Source organism: Pholis gunnellus (genome assembly GCF_910591455.1).
Source record: "Pholis gunnellus genome assembly, chromosome: 13".
Classification (NCBI taxonomy): Eukaryota; Metazoa; Chordata; class Actinopteri; order Perciformes; family Pholidae; genus Pholis; species Pholis gunnellus.
Genome location: NC_136540.1, coordinates 24,517,291 through 24,537,529, shown reverse-complemented (window position 1 = coordinate 24,537,529; position 20,239 = coordinate 24,517,291). Strand labels below are relative to the sequence as shown.

At 43.8% G+C, this 20,239-nt stretch overlaps 1 protein-coding gene across 2 annotated transcripts in view; it reads left to right on the top strand.

Moving 5' to 3' along the window:
• Positions 1 to 20,239, top strand: part of cltca (clathrin, heavy chain a (Hc)) — a 30,882-nt gene that overhangs the window by 9,160 nt on the left and 1,483 nt on the right. The window contains exons 2-28 of one of the 2 annotated variants that reach the window (XM_079171352.1): positions 831 to 1,038; positions 4,464 to 4,732; positions 4,921 to 5,082; positions 5,199 to 5,312; positions 5,835 to 6,008; positions 8,551 to 8,748; positions 8,918 to 9,118; positions 9,567 to 9,719; positions 9,948 to 10,070; positions 10,729 to 10,866; positions 10,966 to 11,130; positions 11,243 to 11,423; positions 12,129 to 12,292; positions 13,828 to 13,953; positions 14,043 to 14,185; positions 14,762 to 14,996; positions 15,142 to 15,264; positions 15,344 to 15,489; positions 15,577 to 15,760; positions 15,852 to 16,044; positions 16,243 to 16,400; positions 16,488 to 16,760; positions 16,889 to 17,206; positions 17,409 to 17,540; positions 17,938 to 18,048; positions 18,148 to 18,318; positions 18,438 to 18,659. In XM_079171352.1, the coding sequence (XP_079027478.1) occupies positions 831 to 1,038; positions 4,464 to 4,732; positions 4,921 to 5,082; positions 5,199 to 5,312; positions 5,835 to 6,008; positions 8,551 to 8,748; positions 8,918 to 9,118; positions 9,567 to 9,719; positions 9,948 to 10,070; positions 10,729 to 10,866; positions 10,966 to 11,130; positions 11,243 to 11,423; positions 12,129 to 12,292; positions 13,828 to 13,953; positions 14,043 to 14,185; positions 14,762 to 14,996; positions 15,142 to 15,264; positions 15,344 to 15,489; positions 15,577 to 15,760; positions 15,852 to 16,044; positions 16,243 to 16,400; positions 16,488 to 16,760; positions 16,889 to 17,206; positions 17,409 to 17,540; positions 17,938 to 18,048; positions 18,148 to 18,318; positions 18,438 to 18,659 (4,785 nt within the window). Of the gene's footprint in view, positions 1 to 830; positions 1,039 to 1,152; positions 4,733 to 4,920; positions 5,083 to 5,198; positions 5,313 to 5,834; positions 6,009 to 8,550; positions 8,749 to 8,917; positions 9,119 to 9,566; positions 9,720 to 9,947; positions 10,071 to 10,728; positions 10,867 to 10,965; positions 11,131 to 11,242; positions 11,424 to 12,128; positions 12,293 to 13,827; positions 13,954 to 14,042; positions 14,186 to 14,761; positions 14,997 to 15,141; positions 15,265 to 15,343; positions 15,490 to 15,576; positions 15,761 to 15,851; positions 16,045 to 16,242; positions 16,401 to 16,487; positions 16,761 to 16,888; positions 17,207 to 17,408; positions 17,541 to 17,937; positions 18,049 to 18,147; positions 18,319 to 18,437; positions 18,660 to 20,239 lie in introns of those variants that run through there. The other variant, XM_079171351.1, reaches the window with a different exon arrangement.

Below are 20,239 nucleotides of genomic sequence, written 5' to 3'. Positions count from 1 at the left end.
TACTTTGTTAGTTGAGTCAATTTAGCGTTAATTCTTTATCACAGGTGATCGTTAGGACATTAGTTCTGACAAAAAAAGTCTCCGTGTAACGATAGTGTTACTCGTAGCCTTGACAAACTGCTCCACAAATGCAGTCGGTTGCACGAAGTCGGACCTTGTTCAGCATCTGGTATTCAGACTGCAGTGAGACTACAGTGTGGTATAATATGGTTGTAGTGAACTCTTTGGCCCCTGCTTTGAGAACTTGGCGGTTGGTTAGTCCTCCACCCAGCCCAGCTCTCTCACCATTGTGACCGCGCTACAGCTCCATGTGTCCACAGAGCTGCTGTTCAGAGTCAGGATTGATGACCTCATCAGCTGGCTGTGGTAGTGTGAGGCAGCTGACCAGAGTGTTGAAGCTTTCTTATTGGACACTGTTGTTGTTTGATCAGGACCAGGCATTTATTTAATTTGACTGTTAGAAATAATAATTGCTGTGTACAATGTTAACTGGGGCTCGTGAGCCACCTGGACACTTACTGCAACACTTGAAAGTCACTTCCTGCTGTCCGACAAGCTTCTTTTTTTTTTCTCCAGTTATTTCGCCACATGCTTGCCTGGACATCTCTGGGGAAATACTGCACTGGTTTGCAGTTAAATTGAAATACATTAGAACTGCCCCTTGGCAAATGGCAGCCTGGAGATGACATTGTGGCAGGAAGAATATGATCTCAATATTGCCACTGATTATCTTTGCAAATTATATTTTAACTGTTTTGCAGGCTATTTTTGGTCAACCTAACATATCCCCCCCCCCCCCCCCCCCCCCCCATTTCCCCCTTTTCTCTTAGCTCCAAAACTTAGGGATCAATCCATCCAACATAGGCTTCAGCACCCTAACCATGGAGTCGGATAAGTTCATCTGCATCCGGGAGAAGGTGGGTGAGCAGTCTCAGGTGGTGATCATTGACATGGCAGACCCCAATACACCCATCCGCAGGCCCATCTCAGCCGACAGCGCCATCATGAATCCAGCCAGCAAAGTCATTGCACTTAAAGGTAAGGCAGTGTGTTGGCATTGCAGACCACATTTCCTTAAATCGGTGAAACTAAAACTACATTATAATATTTCAGTGTTGTATTTTAACTATTCCCTGTAAGGGGCCTGCAGGATTTTGTTCTGACATGTTTGTTCAATGTAGCGGCATTATCCATTAAATAGTTACGAATATTTAGAATTTATTCTCATCTATTTATGTCCATAAACATCCAGCTACTTTAGTCTTCCACTGTGAATTAGTTTTTATCGGCCAACATGTATATTTCTTCCAGACATTTGTCCTGTAAATATTCAAAGTAGCATATTTTTATTCTTTTTGTCCAGCATCCATGATTGCTTTGACTTTTTTTGTTGTTTTTGTTTTTGTCTTTTCTATGTTCTTTTTTTTCTTTACTGCTTTCTTATGTGTTTGCAGACGGTGAGTTGAAATTTAACTTCTTCATTGTGGAAGTAAAATCCTGTTTTCAAGACTGCATTTATGAAATTATCCCGTTCAGCAGTAACCAAATGAAGCATATAGACTATATTGATTACAGCTGACACTGCTTTATCAACCATTGTGTACCATTGGGCACTGTAAACTCGGGTTTTGGTACAATTGTCTTGTAGCCTGTTTGTTAATGGCTTAGCATTTATTTTACATATCTAAACCCATCTCTGGATAATTCTTTGGACCTTTTCTTCGTAAACAGGATTTAGCTTTCACAGCCTTATAGCTTGCTGGCATACCATCGTTTTTATTACATTAGAACCTGTTTAATGTGGTAATACTGTGGGTAAAAATGATTTCATTTTAATTCACGTTTCTTCTCTATTTGAAATCCATGTCTTCTTCCATCTGTGTGAAGTGGTCATCACCCAAACCTGTTGTTTCACTTGTTTCCCAGCTGTGTTTAATATTTGTTGGTTCATTCATTCTTTTGACCAACTGGTGGTTCTCTAAACCAAGGACTGAAGATTAGTTTTCTCCAACTACCACAGAGCGTAGACTTACTGTGCTAACTTATGTGGGAAGTCTAATGGCATGTGATGGCTGCATTGACTTGATTTTGATTGGTTCTATCACAACCGGTCCCAGATGAGGAGTGTATTGGGACGAGAAGAGATTTTGGATAATAACCTGTGAGGCTCGCTTGTCAGGGTGTGAGAAATAGAGTTCAAGAGCGCTTGTTGCCCAGCTGATCCAACAGCTCTGTGTCCATCTGTCTGTAATCAGCTTGTGGCCTTGTCCCCTCCCAACCATTCGAATAACATCTCATGAGCCAAACCGCTTGTGTCTTAACTATCTGCCTGTGGTCCCAGTCTTATGCTATGAAATGGATGGATGGATGTCTTCAGGTCCTTCAGGTGTTCTTGTAAAGTGACTTGTATCAATATGTCCTCACAATGAGCATTAGGGCATTGACATGACCAAATAATTTACCCCAGATCATTAGTCGTACATACCTCGTGAGCATCAGTTAGTGTTCACGTTCAACAGTGAGGAATGAGAAGGTAATCGCTGATAGAAGTATGTTGTTTGTGTTGGATTGATCCTGTAATGGTGTTGGTAAAATATCTGTGCAGGTGTGACAGTGTGCAGCTCTCCTCCCTTTGAATTTATGTATTACTTATATTTAGTTAAACAGGATGTGGTACAATGTGCAGTTGTATAGAGTTCTAGGTTATCTCTGACAGACATGCAGACACGAGCACGACAATAATTTCATCTCTTCACATTATGCTGCCTCCTTAAATGTAACGCAGCAAACACGTAAGGCCCCGTGTTTTCTGTCTTTAGAAGAAGATTGGTTTAAAGTGACTTTCACCCTGATAGTTATTGTGTTAATGCCGCAAAGAAGACACTGATCACATCAGTTAGCTGTAAATTGGGTCTTTTTGTGATGAGGACAGCTCAGTAAAAATGTTTCCCACAAAAAACAATGTTTACTTTATGAACAGTTAGAGTAGCTCAACAGTGTTATGGTGAGCTTCAGATCAATTTTGCTCAAGTTATAGTACCTGTCTTGTCCTCACTAATTATGCAGCGTAGGGTTAGCGTAGACTCTTCCTCACTCTTTCTACCCCCACTGTCTTCCCTGCTCACTCTACCATAACAATGCTTCTCAGCCGACCTTGTCATGTATCGAGCCGTAACCTTTTCATGTCACTCTTTCTGAAGGACGGACACAATGCGCACACACACCTCCCAACAGCTGATCATAATTCAATTAAAAATCCCTTTGCTTGCTCTTTGAAATTTGGCTGCTGCTGCAAGTGATCCATTCGCCACACCGCTTTCTGTACTCTGATCCCATGGCTTAGTGATGACAAACTGATCTCGAAAGTTGTGCTAACGCATTGGTCTTTGCTTTTTCTCACTCTGTCGACGAGTATTGAATAATGAGCAAACAAGGCAGTCACACTGCTTCTTAATAAAGCTTTAGGTCACGAAATTAACCCTAACTAAACAATATAAATGCAGGTGAGTGAACCTTTTGTGAACATGTAGTTTATGATCTGTTACCAGGACAAACATTGAACTTCAATTGTAAGCAATCAATCAGAATCATTATGGGTTAATTGTGCTGTATCCATCATGCTTCTGTCGCATTCCACCGTTGTATATTTGACTCAGACGCAGATGTGTTTGCCTTTTTTGTGAGTTGTTTGTTACTTGTTTCTACCCTCTGTCTGCTTCGACTCTCTCGATGAAGGCTGTTCATTTGATGGGGTGGGCCACGTAGTCGGACATGACAATACATGACATATATACTGAGTACATTGTTGAAACCTCTTTGAAAAGCATGGTCAGTTTAGTAAAACACTGTTTATCAGTCTATATTCTTAATGTATGACTATTATGCTACTAAAGAGGTATTCAGTCATTCACACTCTCACAGACCTCAGGAAGCCCCTCAAACTATTTTTGTCTTAGTTTTGCTCACTGGATTGTTCGTTAAGTTAACGCGCACTAACTTTCCTTCTTACACTGAACTTATTTGACCTATAATCCAACATGCATCTGGCATTAGAGATCTCAGCAGTTGTGCTCTTATTCGACTGCCAATTCCTAATATGCCAATAGAGTTTAGGATAGAATAATGGACTTGCTTAAAGTGCACATGACTGACACAATGACTCCTTGTGTAGCCTCCCAGGAGGCCGAAATTTTAATTCACTTGTTTTCCTATGCCAGTTGTCTCACTACACTTCAGATACACTATTTCCGACTACAGCATGTATGGCATCCCCTTTCTATCAGTCATGGCATCGTTGCTTGATGACCTCTGTGTCATGACTACCAATATTTCAAATTTGAATCTCCCTTTTCTATCAAAATGTGGTCTTTCCTATGAGTGTGTGTGTGTGTGGGGACACACTGTTGTCAGAGACTATAACCTTCCTCTGGGGCCTGGTTCCTGCCCCCTTCCCCCCACACTAGCCTCCAAAACCCTTCAGATCTTCAACATCGAGATGAAGAGCAAGATGAAGGCGCACACCATGACGGACGATGTTACCTTCTGGAAGTGGATCTCACTCAACACAGTTGCACTTGTGACTGACAATGCCGTCTACCACTGGAGCATGGAGGGTGACTCACAGCCTGTGAAAGTCTTCGACCGCCACTCCAGCCTGGCAGGCTGCCAGATCATCAACTACCGCACTGATGCCAAGCAGAAATGGCTCCTGCTCATCGGCATCTCAGCCCAGGTACGTAAAGTCTGATACCCAATATATCTAGTTAAGATTGAGACAGTTCTTCCTCACACAGAATATACAGTGATAGCCTGTTTGCTTTTATAAGTAACCATCGATACACAGTAGCTTAAGCACTGGTTAGCCAGTCGGTTTAGTGTGTATGTTATTAGACATTTTAATGTTTGCTTTACCTCTTTCAGCAAAATCGGGTGGTTGGAGCCATGCAGCTGTACTCTGTTGACAGAAAGGTTTCTCAGCCCATTGAAGGCCATGCCGCCAGCTTCGCCCAGTTCAAGATGGAGGGGAATACAGAGGAGTCCACTTTGTTCTGTTTTGCCGTCAGAGGGCAGGCTGGAGGGAAGGTGATTGGTGTTAATAACATACAAGGGGAAACTGATTTTAATGCCATTTGGCATTCTCGTAGCAAATCCTGAGTCTGTTTCTCACTTTGTGGTTTTTTTTTCTCTCTTTGACGCAGCTGCATATCATTGAAGTGGGGACCCCACCAACTGGCAACCAACCATTTCCAAAGAAGGCAGTGGATGTGTTCTTCCCTCCAGAAGCGCAGAACGACTTCCCTGTGGCCATGCAGGTATGAAGCATACTTCCAGAATTGAATCAGACTAGGGCTGCCACTTCCTCAAAATGTCAAGTTTGAATGAATTTGAACTAACATGTAATTCCCTTTTTAATTAATTAGAAGGCAACACATAGATCGTAATGCAAAGGTCATTTTGCTTTTTTTATAAAGTCAGCATACAGCCATGTTTTGCCAAAATATTTCCACACATTGCATCTTAGATCATTTGGTGTCCTGGTTAAGCGATAGCCATGGCTTTGCTCAATAGTGTCGTCCTCCGTTTTTCTTCATCATTTTAGTTTACTGATAGGTCAACAGGGCATGCAATAGGTCAAGCTTTTAAGAATGCCCTCTGCTGGACCACATGGCAAACTACTTCAAACGGGCTGTTGCACCTAATGCAAAGTGGCCCGTGCTCAATGTGAAATCAGTATGCTGATAAATCTAAATGGTGCATAGGTTTACATGAGGTGTTTTTTTTTAAAACCATAATCTGATTTACTGACTCTATACATCATCTTTGTTTTTTGACAGATAAGCTCCAAGCAAGATGTGGTTTTCCTCATTACCAAATATGGCTACATTCACCTGTATGACTTGGAGACGGGCACCTGCATCTACATGAACCGCATCAGCGGAGAGACCATCTTTGTTACTGCTCCACATGAGGCCACCGCAGGCATCATCGGGGTCAACAGGAAGGGACAGGTAAGAAGGTCGACCTGTGCGCCTCCTCAGTGCTCATGGAGATGAAATGTATGTTTCGAATAGCTGCCCAGTGTTGTTCATGTCAATGTAAAATCATGCTGATGAAACCAAATATTTTTCTAAACCTCTAACATACAGCCACAACAGAACCACTTTATCATGCACCCCTCATGTCATCAGCAAACATGTGTACAGCAAATCTGACACAGATCTGAATGTAAACCACCATAACATCAACATCACTTGTTGCATGGGGAAATAACAACAACTCCTTGTCTGTCGTCATCATGCAGGCTCAGACTTTGCCAGCAGGCATTATAAATAATCCAAGGTGTAGGGTTTCACACACACACACATACACACAGAGATGGGAGAGGGTTGTGTCTTACTGCTTTTGTAAAGCTGAACCAGAGAGGAGAACTGGATCCAGCCAGCTGATTAATAATGGTCCAGCCAGGCCACACACCAAATGAATAATTGAGTGAAGGGAGGAAAGCTGATCTGAGGTGGTGACAGAGATCTAGCTGTATGGCTGCGCTGTGAAGTGCGTATCTGTGTCTGCACAAGTCACATGCACACAAACGCGTACACACCGGTAGTGTTCTGAGAGATAATAGGCCACCAATTGGTAACCTGATACTTAGTCATACATTACTACAATGCTTTTCTATACATTTCTCTTAAATCTGCTACTGTCTTTGGTCAACAAGCAACATAAGCACTCGCATTAACAAAATCTAACCAGACGATGAGGTGATTTTTCTTTTGCTAATATTTTTGTTTCTGTTGCTGTGGGATTACAGGACTTTTGTAATTGTAAGCAAAACCCACTGGGGGGGGGGGGAGACCCTGCTGTCACAGCGGTGAGAAAAAACATCCCACCATAACCCCACTTTGAGGTCAGGTGCTAGGATGGGTACTAGTTTAAACATAAGACTGCTGGTTTGAATCCTTTTTACGACTGTGTCTGATATTCACTTATTCTGTCTCTCCAGTATTTTTGCTTCCACGCTGCCTTAACTGGTTCCCTGTAGCTGTCAGGAAGTTTCTAATTGGTAGCTATGGACTTGGCAGTGTCTGCTTGTGAGTCTCAGCATCAGGATCTCTGATGTTGTGACTCAGACCGGGCAGTGTGTATGCGTCAGACCTGGCCTGACATCGACATGCAGTAGTGATAGCTGCCTTGCAGAACTGCGGCACACAAACCAGAGGGAGTCAGAGAAGGAATGAGAGAAAACGAACAAGCAAGAGGGGGGGAAAGGGCCCACCACACATCAGCACATGATGTCAAGAGGGAGGCACAGCCTGGTGCCCTGAATCCTCTTAGTGCTGGTCCTCTCATCCAATCACAACCTCCACCTTGTCTCTCCGTAGTTTTACTCTTCAGTGTGTGTGCGTGTTTGTGTCTGGGCCAGTATATCACTTGATACGACAGTTCATGTGTCATCTAACTCTTGGTGCTCTCTTATTGAGAACAGTTGTTCTGGCAAGCTTGTCTCTTTTATTTTTTTTCCATCAGACTCTGATCATTGAAATGGCATGTTGCACTTTAAATGAACTTGAGTATTGGCTCACTTGTCCAGAGGATTTATTATATCTGCCTTGTTTTCTCTTTATCATTCCTGACTTAAATATTGGCCTCTTCCTCTCCCGGGTGCCGTATCCTCCTCACTGACCACACTTAGCGTACATACTGAGTAGAACACAGAATCTCCTCTACGGGACCTATTTTTACTCCTGTCTTCTCTGTCCATGTTTTATTTCAACCAGCCCACCTCCAATTAGCCGACCCACATTAGAGTCAGTGAGTGACTTTGCTTTAGTGGCTGGAAGAATGAGGTCTAGTCACCCGTGTTAAAAGCTGGGGGCACTGACCTGCTGGGCTTGTTTGTAGAGGGGCCAACACTGGCTGTCTTTCTCCTTTCGCCCCTCCCCTTTCCTCCGCCCCGCTCTTTTCATTCGACTCATTCTCCTTTCTGTTTCTGTTGCCAGACTGCTCACAAAAGCCATCCGTTACACTGACCCACTAATAATACATTTGCATTCAGCAGCCACAACCCAGGGCCAGGCAGCGTTTAATGGCATTTAGTGCTATTGCCCACAGTTACATTCAGCTGAGCCGGCCCACTCTGCTGATTTCTGGCACAGGATGTGAATAAGGAATGTTTATTTATGTCAGCTGTTAGTTTAGATGTATCTAAGATGAGTTCAAATAAAAAATACCACCTATCTGTGTAGGCCTAGCTTTAAGTCAGAGACATTGTGAGGGTTAGGAAGCAGTGCATTTGATTTAATTGACTTTGACATGATGCTTTGTATATGAGTCATGCCTTGACTAGCTGCAGATTCATTTACTTTAGACGGACCTTTATAGATCGAGGACCTGAGTGGATGATACTGATGAACTGAGACAAAACCGAAACAAATGTGGTGTTTTCCATCAGAGTTATACAAACAAAGAGCTAAACTCTTTCAGCCTGATTGCCGTGTCTGGTCTCTAGTGAACTGTACTATAACATTCTCTATTTTCCCTGTAACACAGGTGCTGTCAGTCTGTGTGGAGGAGGAAAACATCATCCCCTACATCACTAACGTGCTCCAGAACCCGGATCTGGCTCTCCGCTTAGCTGTCCGCAACAACCTCGCCGGCGGTGAAGAGCTCTTTGCACGCAAGTTCAACAACCTGTTTGCTGCTAGCAACTTCTCCGAGGCCGCCAAGGTTGCTGCCAATGCACCAAAGGTACTCATCCTGTTAGCATGGGGCCAATCAACAGCTGACACAGTCTGAACAAAAAGGAGTGTAGGGTCCACATGCTTGTATTTATTGCTGTGTTGGATTGTATTTTATTCTTCCCACTTGTTTAGATCTCCTCTCACCTTCAGTTGATTTTTTTTCCCTCCCCTCTCAGGGTATCCTGCGAACCCCAGACACCATCCGTCGCTTCCAGGGTGTTCCTACTCAGCCGGGCCAGACCTCCCCTTTGCTGCAGTACTTTGGCATCCTGTTGGACCAGGGCCAGCTCAACAAGTTTGAGTCCCTTGAGCTTTGCAGGCCTGTCCTCCAGCAGGGACGAAAGCAGCTCCTGGAGAAATGGCTGAAGGAAGACAAGGTATTGCTGATCTCCATTTCGGCCTCCAGCCACAGGAAGAGGCTCTTCCTGAGTTGGCTGTTTGTTTATGTGACTCGCCTATTATATTGGATCATGTGAGAACATCCGTTATGTCAGGAATTTGCGACACTGTCCTTAGAAACTGTAGATTTGGGTGGTTCTAAACTGCTTCAATGGTAAACAACAGAATCTGTGATAGGGGATATAATTTCATATAAATATACATTTTCACAAGTTTTGTATTAAGCATATATTTGTGTATTTTAATTATTATTTTTAAATCTATTCATTTACCATACTTGCTATTCATTTTCTTAACCTTGGTCGGCTCTCCTTTTTCATTTGGCAGTCTGGGTTTATTTTCATTATGTATAATGAGAATAACACGATATCGCTATAATTGTGCTGAATTGCTTCCAATGCTGATGTTAGTTGTCCGACGTTTCAGTTGGAGTGCTCGGAGGAACTGGGTGACCTGGTGAAGGCAGTGGATCCCACCTTGGCACTCAGCGTCTACCTGAGGGCCAACGTCCCCAGCAAAGTCATCCAGTGCTTTGCAGAGACTGGTCAGTTCCCCAAGATCGTCCTGTACGCCAAGAAGGTACGTCTGTCTGGCTGAGAGGATGTCTGAGCTCTTTAAGTTTGAAATGCATGGCCGATAAAGCAGAGGGCGGACTGTGTGTAATGCATTTCTAAACGGAAAGCCTTCCCTAATGCCTAATTCAATGTCGTTTTCAAGTATATTGTCAATAAAGATGTGCGTCTCCATAAAGTGTAGTGAACATAAGACTTGATTATAATGTAGATGTATCCATTGTTTCTGTTCCAGGTGGGCTACACTCCTGACTGGATCTTTCTGCTCAGGAATGTGATGCGGATCAACCCAGAACAAGGCCTGCAGTTTGCCCAGATGCTGGTCCAGGATGAAGAGCCGCTGGCTGACATCACACAGGTCAGAGGAAGGGATGCTGGATTTCCACTGATCCATCTGGAAAACTTTTAATTTAGCTAATGAAGTACTTCCTAATTATAAAAAACTGCAGACTCTTGGGATGTAAGCTCACAATTTTGCTTTACAAAAAAAAGTTGTCTCACCCTAACCTCCAAGTCTACCGGACCTTGAAACTTGACAAAGTATTTGACTGAGTCACATGACATGCCAACATCTGTGAACCTCAGCTATCCTGTAGTATAAAGGAAGTTCACCTCTTCCTTTACTTCCCGCCACTGCAGACACGCGGCACTGCAAGTGCCAGCTGCTGACACAGCGTTCTGTGTAGCCTCGAGTGCTGTACTGGCGGTTAACGAGAGTAAAACACGTTACATTGTAGACTTTCTTAAATCTTTGGAAGAGGGAATGTGTTGTATTCAGCCGTCTTTCTTTGCATCTCAAGTAAAATCATGTCAGTGGCGCAGAACTGTAGGAGACTGTGGCAGCAGTGTTATGCTTAAGTTGGATGAATGTGTCGTGCACCAATGGCTACAGGGCAGTTGTATTTTATTTTGTTCCAATAAAGGTTCTCGCAAGTAATTTTCTTGTCTGGGTTTTTGCAGCTAATTAAGTTTGGTCTGTATTCCTCTCTTGAGTGCTCTCCTTTGTGTCTGTCCAGATCGTGGATGTATTCATGGAGTACAACCTGATCCAGCAGTGCACCTCATTCCTCCTGGACGCTCTGAAGAACAACAGACCCTCAGAAGGACCACTGCAGACGCGCCTGCTGGAGATGAACCTCATGCACGCCCCACAGGTGAGCACATCTACACAGACTTTACTTTAAGGAGTCCAAATAATAGAGCTGGGGTGAGTTTATGTCTGACTTCTTTCTTGCAAAATGTCATGTTTGCAGGTTGCCGATGCAATCCTGGGCAACCAGATGTTCACCAACTACGATCGTGCCCACATCGCCCAGCTGTGTGAGAAGGCAGGACTCCTGCAAAGGGCGCTGGAGCACTACACCGACCTGTATGACATAAAGCGCGCGGTGGTGCACACACACCTGCTCAACCCAGAGGTAGGCTTCAGTTGCTGACCGAGGGAAATGAAATTTAAACTTGAGGCTGTCATTCCGATCAAATAGTGTACAACCTATGAGTTAAACTGTCACTCCCTCCTCGTACCTCCAGTGGCTGGTGAACTTCTTTGGCTCGTTGTCAGTGGAGGACTCTCTGGAGTGCCTCAGGGCCATGCTGTCGGCCAACATCCGCCAGAACCTGCAGATCTGTGTCCAGGTGGCGTCCAAGTACCACGAACAGCTCACCACACAGTCTCTCACTGAGCTCTTTGAGTCCTTCAAGAGCTTTGAAGGTGAGATCCCAAACTTAGCACTGGCATACTGCTTCTCTTGATCTGTCTTTAGTGAAAGTTTCTTATTGAACTTTCTTCTTTGAGTGATATGAGCTCTTAGATTAGTGTTTGTGTATACTTGCATGTGTTATGAATGAGTGTTATTGGTGTGTGTGTGTCTTATAACTATGACTGATCCGTTATATTTGTGGAACAGATGAGTGTTTATGGGATGCATCGTTGTCAAGTACTTTGCTAAACTATGTCTCGGTTTATTATTTCTGAAACTATTGACAGATACATGCAAATTGTCTATTACATTACTGTAATTATTTCTTGTAATATGCTGCCTGTAGAATGCTGCTTTAAAAAAAAAAAATGTTTTCATGGACACTGAAAAAAGTACTGAAAAACATGTTTGAATGCAGCCATTCCCTCATGCCCAGTTAGATGTCCCCTAGATATCAGTTAGACAAGTAGGCCACAGCAGAGCCAGGACAATCAATAGATTGTGCAGAATGGCCTGGCGGTGATTCCGTTCACCTCTACTATTACTGGAATAATGAAGCAGAAAGGTTCAGTAAGCTAATTGGGGAAGAGCAAAACATAGCGCTACATTTTTAATGTCCGTTATATCTTTTAGGATGTATTACTGGATCCATACTGCTATCATTAGATCGGTGACGCTGCAGAAGCTTAATATAAGTGACCGTGTGCGTCTCTCAGGTCTGTTCTACTTCCTGGGCTCAATCGTGAACTTCAGTCAGGACCCTGAAGTCCACTTCAAATACATCCAGGCCGCCTGCAAGACTGGCCAGATCAAAGAGGTGGAGAGGATCTGTAGAGAGAGCAACTGCTACGACCCCGAGCGCGTTAAGAACTTCCTCAAGGTAAAGGGTTCGGGACAGCTGGAGTAATCACACGCTGACGTTTTACGTCTCTTCTTCACCTGGTCCTTTCTTCAAATGTGGTCGCTCTCCCTCCCTTATACAACTTTCTGTTCCTGATATGCTTTCTTTCTTTTTTTTTCTTCTTTTTTTTAAATCTTGTCTGAACCCTCAGTTTTTCACAGTTTTAGTTGGTCTTAAGAAAAAAGTGTTTCACTTTAAAAAGAATCTCTATTCCCAGTCTCAAATCACATTTTATACATATTAAAGGAAAAGCGTCACACGGCTCATAAACATTTTGACCCCTTTCTATAGAATATTACTGTCACTGGCAGTTCCCCAGCAGTGAATTATCTTTTGTGCTTTTCCTCTTTTCTTTGGAATGGCAGGACATGTATCAGGTAAATCTATCCTTCCCCACAGTACAGGACTTCTCCCTTCTTCTTTTTTTCACCCCTATTCCTGAACTTCAGGTGCAGGATTGAAATTGGGATTTGTATGGAGGTGTATATGCTTATACACCACGATTCATACACCCATACTACATAGCGTGATGTAGTCCTAGTCATTCATTGGATGTTTTGTGTAATTGCAGTTCATGAGTGAACAAGTTAGGTCCCTGCACTCCATATTTGAAGGTGGAGGTGTCTGTGTGTATAGTGCGTAGTCCTGTAATAGGAGCCCCTAGTCAGTTCAGCATGTTCTTGGATGACATCGACGAGGTTCACAATCCCCAGTTTGTTACAGACCACATTGTGGTACAGAGGACTAGTGGTCAGTGCTGTGTAGTGTTGACTGCCAATAAGTAAGAAATAGAGATGCACCGATCGACCGTCTGGTGACCGGAATCTGACAATTTTCAGCTTGATCAGCCGGTGCCAGTCCCAGATATAGCCGATTCTGTGCTGGTCAAATGTATGTGAGTGGTAATAATAAATCACATGCTTTGCATTCCTTAGATATAGCTATGCAGTGTTCTAAGCAGACCGGATGGCATGCACCTGATGATAGAACACGCATTACAGCCAAAAGAGACTTGACTTAACAAAACGAAACGTGAGCGTCTCTGGGTCAGACTCAAAAATCAGAAAGAAAAAAAAACAATCGGAATCTGCCAAGACAGTTGCAATCAGTGCATCTCGAGGAAGAAAGCTACCGTAGAATATCTCGAGGTCTCGTTCTGTGACTACTAATTTTGCGATGTGACGTCCATTTGTTGTAGTGACAAACAGTCTATTTTTTCCCCCAATTGATTTGGTTTAAAATGTGTAATTTTGTAATCTCTTAAGGAGGGTTGATGTAGCTGGAAAATTATATTCGAAATTTAATTTCATCAGTGACTGATGAATGTCTTACCATCTTACACAGTACAGTATTGTCATACCTGCAGTAAAATAAATGTGTGTTTTATTAACAAATGAATTCTATGTGCAGTGGTAGAAGATGCACCAAGCTCGGTTGGTGTTGTGGCTTGTATAGAGCTGTTGTGTTATCTTACTGAACCTGGCATTTTTCCCTCCACTCTGTGTGACGGACAGGAAGCCAAACTCACCGACCAGCTGCCGCTCATCATCGTCTGTGACCGCTTTGACTTTGTCCACGACCTGGTCCTCTACCTGTACCGCAACAACCTGCAGAAGTACATTGAGATCTATGTTCAGAAGGTACGGCTCTTCAAATGCATCATGACGATTATACATCATTGTGTCTCAGAAATAAGATGATAAGATTTATCGTTTAATTTGTGTCTTAGGTGAATCCTAGCCGTCTGCCTGTCGTGATTGGTGGTCTCTTGGACGTGGACTGCTCGGAGGATGTCATCAAGAGCCTGATCCTGGTTGTCAGGGGACAGTTCTCTACTGATGAACTGGTCGCTGAGGTGGAAAAGAGAAACAGGTGCGGCACTATGTTTCTAAACTTTACAACTCAAAAAGTCATTTTGTCCTCCCAGATAAGGGTGATACGTTTTTACTTCTATTTATGAAAAGGTTAATCATCAGGAGAGAAACTGTTGTGCCAGCCAGTAGTTGCAGCTTTGTCTGAAACACCAGATGGTTGAGAAGATGGAGTATTTGAAATTTGGGCTGACTTTTCTATGACTGACAATTTAGCTTTGAAATAGAAAGTGTTGGTGCATTATTACTTTCTCTAATGACTTGTGTGATATTAAAAATCACTGATTATTCATTCATCTCCTTAGAAATGGGCTGCTTTCTGTCGCAGTAATGCATATCAAATTAAAACAGTAGTTTTCCAAAAAATCGCCATTAGTCTAATTTTCAGCAATAAAAAAAAAACAATTGGCAGGAATATATATATATATATAATTTACAGGAGATTTAACTTTAGCTAAACATATTTTATAGTGGTAGTGGAAGTAACGAGTTACAGCGATTTGTAAATAATGTTGATGACAGTAATCTACAGCGGGATCTTACTGAAGAACGTGCTGACATCCCTCTTGCCTTACAGACTGAAGCTGCTGCTGCCCTGGCTGGAGTCTCGTATCCACGAGGGCTGCGAGGAGCCCGCTACCCACAATGCTCTGGCCAAGATCTACATTGACAGCAACAACAACCCTGAGCGCTTCCTGAGGGAAAACCCGTTCTACGACAGCCGTGTGGTGGGAAAGTACTGCGAGAAGAGAGACCCCCACCTGGCCTGTGTGGCCTACGAGAGAGGACAGTGTGACCAGGAGTTGATCAATGTGAGGATGAACTTTTCTAGTTGCCTGCCTCTCACCGGTGTATCCGAATGTTTCAGTTCGCCTCCTTTTTTTTTTTTTAATGTAGTACTTTAAACTGCCTTCACTGTAGCAGGAAGAATTGTAATTGATGTTCTTTTAATATCAGGTCTGCAATGAGAACTCCCTGTTCAAGAGCTTGTCTCGCTACCTGGTGCGCCGCAAAGACCCTGACCTGTGGGCCAGCGTGCTGCTGGAGACCAACCCCTTCAGACGACCACTCATTGACCAGGTAGAGTACACACAACAAGTCTCATCCTAGTTGATGCAACTGCCTGACGTTCTCTAAGCTTCTACTCCTTGGCCCTCAGGTGGTGCAAACAGCACTGTCAGAAACCCAGGACCCAGAGGAGGTCTCCGTCACAGTCAAGGCCTTCATGACCGCAGACTTGCCCAACGAGCTCATTGAGCTGCTGGAGAAGATTGTATTGGACAACTCGGTCTTCAGTGAACACAGGTGATTAGTTGTAACATTTTTGTATTTCTTGCTGTGTCGTTTCCAAATTAAATAGCAAAACTAAAGTCTTCCCCTTTCTCCCCACAGAAATCTGCAGAACCTGCTGATCCTAACCGCAATCAAAGCCGACCGTACTCGTGTGATGGAGTACATCAGCAGGCTAGACAACTATGACGCTCCCGATATCGCCAACATTGCCATCAGCAACGAGCTCTTCGAGGAGGCCTTCGCCATCTTCAAGAAGTTTGACGTCAACACCTCTGCAGTGCAGGTCAGTCATTAGCTCTTAAATAGCTAGAGCAATGCCTTATCGACTGAAGAAGTATTGATCGTTAATGTTCTTTGTTTTGTTTTTAATCTAGGTGCTGATCGAACATATTGGCAACCTGGACCGGGCCTATGAGTTTGCAGAACGCTGCAATGAGCCGGCTGTGTGGAGCCAGCTGGCCAAAGCTCAGCTGCAGAAGGACTTGGTTAAAGAGGCCATCGACTCCTACATCAAAGCCGATGATCCCTCTGCTTACATGGAGGTGGTACAGGCTGCTGATAAGAGCGGTAAGGAGACTTGTTGAGCTCAAGTAAGAAAGGGAGGGAAAAAAGAAAAGCACCTGACCTGGTTGAGATTTTAGAGGAAATGAAATGAGTTTATAACCGAATTAGCGGCGCTCTGTTAGCTGCTATTCTTCAATAAAAACAAACTTTATTAATGTAGAAACACACCAGCAACTTAATATCGCTGTCCGTGTGTTTCAGGAAACTGGGAGGACTTGGTGAAGTTCCTTCAGATGGCTCGTAAGAAGGCCCGTGAATCCTACGTGGAGACGGAGCTCATCTTTGCCTTGGCCAAAACCAATCGCCTGGCTGAGCTGGAAGAGTTCATCAACGGGCCCAACAATGCTCACATCCAACAGGTCAGCCTTGCTCTCATACAACCCTCTGAGAAAACGCTGTCGGGTCATAAAAATGAATACCGTGTCTTTATTGTATCGGTCATGTAGGTTGGTGACCGCTGCTATGATGAGAAAATGTACGATGCCGCTAAGCTGCTGTACAACAACGTCTCCAACTTCGGTCGTCTGGCTTCAACTCTGGTGCACCTCGGGGAGTACCAGGCCGCCGTGGACGGCGCCCGCAAGGCCAACAGCACCCGCACCTGGAAAGAGGTGTGCTTCGCCTGCGTGGACGGAAAGGAGTTCAGACTCGCCCAGATGTGCGGTCTCCACATCGTGGTTCACGCTGACGAGCTGGAGGAGCTGATCAACTACTACCAAGTAAGATTTTTCTTTTCTTTTCTTTGGGTGTGTTTGCGTTTTCATCACCTTGTGAGCTATTACAACTTATCCAACGTACTTCCATAAACGCACTTTTACCACGTTCTATCCTCTCTCTTCTCTCTCAGGACCGCGCTTACTTTGAGGAGCTCATCACCATGCTGGAGGCCGCCCTGGGCCTGGAGCGTGCTCACATGGGGATGTTCACAGAGCTGGCCATCCTTTACTCCAAGTTCAAGCCCCAGAAGATGAGGGAGCATCTGGAGCTCTTCTGGTCCAGAGTTAACATCCCGAAGGTCCTGAGAGCGGCGGAGCAGGCTCACCTGTGGGCCGAGCTGGTCTTCCTGTACGACAAGTACGAGGAGTTCGACAACGCCATCATCACCATGATGAACCACCCGACAGATGCCTGGAAGGAGGGACAGTTCAAAGACATAATCACCAAGGTGCAGTTCGACTTGTTGTCAAAATTTGAATTGTTTGTATTTTAAATATCATTGTTATTATTATGACCTACCTAACTGTGTCTCATTGTATTTGGCTTTTTTATCTAGTATTGCAAAACTATCATCATGGCTCATTTTGCAGTGTATTTCCCGCTCCAGTGTTTATGCTCATTATTGTCTCTTCTGGTTTTTCACCGTGTAGGTGGCCAACGTGGAGCTGTACTACAAAGCCACCCAATACTATCTGGAGTTCAAGCCCTTGTTACTGAATGATTTGCTCATAGTGCTTTCCCCCAGACTGGACCACTCCCGTGCCGTCAACTACTTCAGCAAGGTACACTTTAATCTCATTATGATGAGAGAAGGGCTGTGATAAAAAACTTCTGTTTGTTAGGATTGAGTGTTTTTTCCATCAACCTATTTTTATGCACCATTTGCATATTCAAAATCTCTAGAAATTCTACAAAGAAGTCTGTGTGGACCAACAAGTACACCGTAACGTTCCTCGTACTAGTACATTAAACATATTCTCATCACGTTCTTTTCATAACAGCTCGTTGTGTCCTAGTCTTCTGCAATGGTTTTATTGCGCCTGAGAGGAGAATTAGTGCCACCAACTGTTAATTGTGACGCACCAAACTCCTAATATTTACACAACAGTAGAAATTCAGTTAAAATTTAGGATGTAAACTTATGCTAATGAGATGGCGAATGTACACGTGTGTCCACAGGTGAAACAGCTGCCTCTGGTCAAACCCTACCTGCGGTCAGTACAGAACCACAACAACAAATCAGTCAATGAAGCACTTAACAACCTCTTCATCACAGAGGAGGACTATCAGGTGAGAGAGCCTTTGACGGTGCAACTGTATTTTGTTTCACACATGTCGTTATTCTTTGATTTGACGTTCTCCCCTTTTCCCCCGTCACGCTCACATTAGGCACTGAGGACATCAATAGATGCCTACGACAACTTTGACAACATCTCACTGGCCCAGCGCTTGGAGAAGCACGAGCTGATTGAGTTCAGGAGAATCGCTGCTTACCTCTTCAAGGGCAACAACCGCTGGAAACAGAGTGTGGAGCTCTGCAAGAAGGACAAGCTCTATAAGGTGTTTGTTTGTTTCCTCTCAGAACATTCACTTTGCTCTCATTGCGACTGTTTCTGATACACTGCTCAGATTTGGCTCAGACCAGCCCTGAACCGGTGTGTGCCGTGTCTCCCCCGCAGGATGCCATGCAGTATGCGTCAGAGTCCAAGGACATCGAGCTGGCAGAGGAGCTGCTGTCCTGGTTCCTCCAGGAGGACAAGAAGGAGTGTTTCGCCGCCTGCCTGTTCACCTGCTACGACCTGCTGCGGCCTGACGTGGTGCTGGAGACCGCCTGGAGGCACAACATCATGGACTTTTCTATGCCATACTTCATTCAGGTCATGAGGGAGTACCTCAGCAAGGTGGGTCAGCTCGTTTCTGAACTGAGACATAAAGTGGTTTTGATATGAACGAAGCCCAAATAGCTGTGTAACACTGCTGTCATCCTGTCAGAGGATCAACACGAGCATCAGAGCACATTTTAGTTTGTTTTAAACGGATTCATGCAGGTTCTCCTATAAAGGGGCATTGTGACCGATAGCAGGCAAGTAATCAAAACCAGCTTTTGACTTTCTGGACAGTGCAGTCAGGATTAATATAATGTGATTGTTCATTTTTCATGGATTATCTGTTATTCGGCCTGATTCTGATTATGTGCAACATCATTTATTCAAACTACAAAATGAAGTAATTCTCATCTCTTCACTTTTTGGTCCTTTGAGTTTCTTGAGTCTGATCCATAAACCAGATAGTTTACAAAACTGTAGCTGATAAAACCACCTGTTTAAAGGACAAATAGTCAGAATACACGGCATGTTGACAAATTTAAATTTTTACTATTTTCCGTACTCAAAATTATTTCCAGTAGTTGACTGTTTACCAAAATTCCTTTACAGGGAAATCCTTTTAATGTTGTTTTCCTATGCTGCAACTCTTCTGTTCCAGGTTGATGCAGTATATGAACAGGTGAAAGCTAAATGCTCTGTATTTGGTCTCAAAGTATTTAGCTCGGAAGACTGCAGCCTCGAGTGTGCATGGTTTTTAGCTACACTCATTTTGACACAGTCACTGAGACATCTTTCAAGCTGAGGTTGTAGTTGTTGTGGAACTTTCTATATGTGTAGTCCCTAATAATACTAAGTGTGAGGAAATGAATCTGTAGCCGTCTGCTGCAACAATACAGGATTGGAGATTACGTATTCACTATATTAACATCAGACGCATTTTGACATCTGGCATTAACTTGCATGCTTAATCAACTATCAGAAATCCATCGGGTGTTATTGTACATCATCTTTAAAATGAACTACAGTGCCTCTGTAAGGAAACAGACAGGTTCAACCTCAACATGCTAATCTGGTCGGAGGCTTCAACATGTATAATAACTTCTCTGCAACTTCACGTAAAAGTGCATTTCCTCACAGATGCTGACCCTGCACAATATGAAGCTACACTGTACGTTCCTTTAAAAGGGGGTTGGAGGATAAAAGCATGTCCATCACGTCTCTTGCTGATACGTAGCAGCCTGACTTCCTGTAGAAAAGCCAGGGAGCACCTGGTCTGAGACTCGCCCTCCTCTCTTACTCACTGCCAGCGGCGTAACACAAAGAGCATGACACTGTTTCTGTTCACAGAGGGGGAAAAAAGAGCTGCTGTTTTTCTGAAGAGGCATGGAGAAATTGAATGATAAATGCATCGATACAAGATGTGGGAGTGCACCGCTGAGCAAGCCTTTTACTTTTAACTCTGCAAATAACTGCATCCAGGTGCTACTGCTCTCTCACCCATTGGCCCGACGGGTACTTTCTGCATATTGCTGCATCTGACTTGCTGCCTGTTGTTTTTCTTAGTGTCGTCTCTTTATTTATTTCAAGAATTGGCGGCTTTCATTGTTACTGTCAGCCGGGCCAACCAGACGGTTCAACAGGGGAAGGAAAATGAT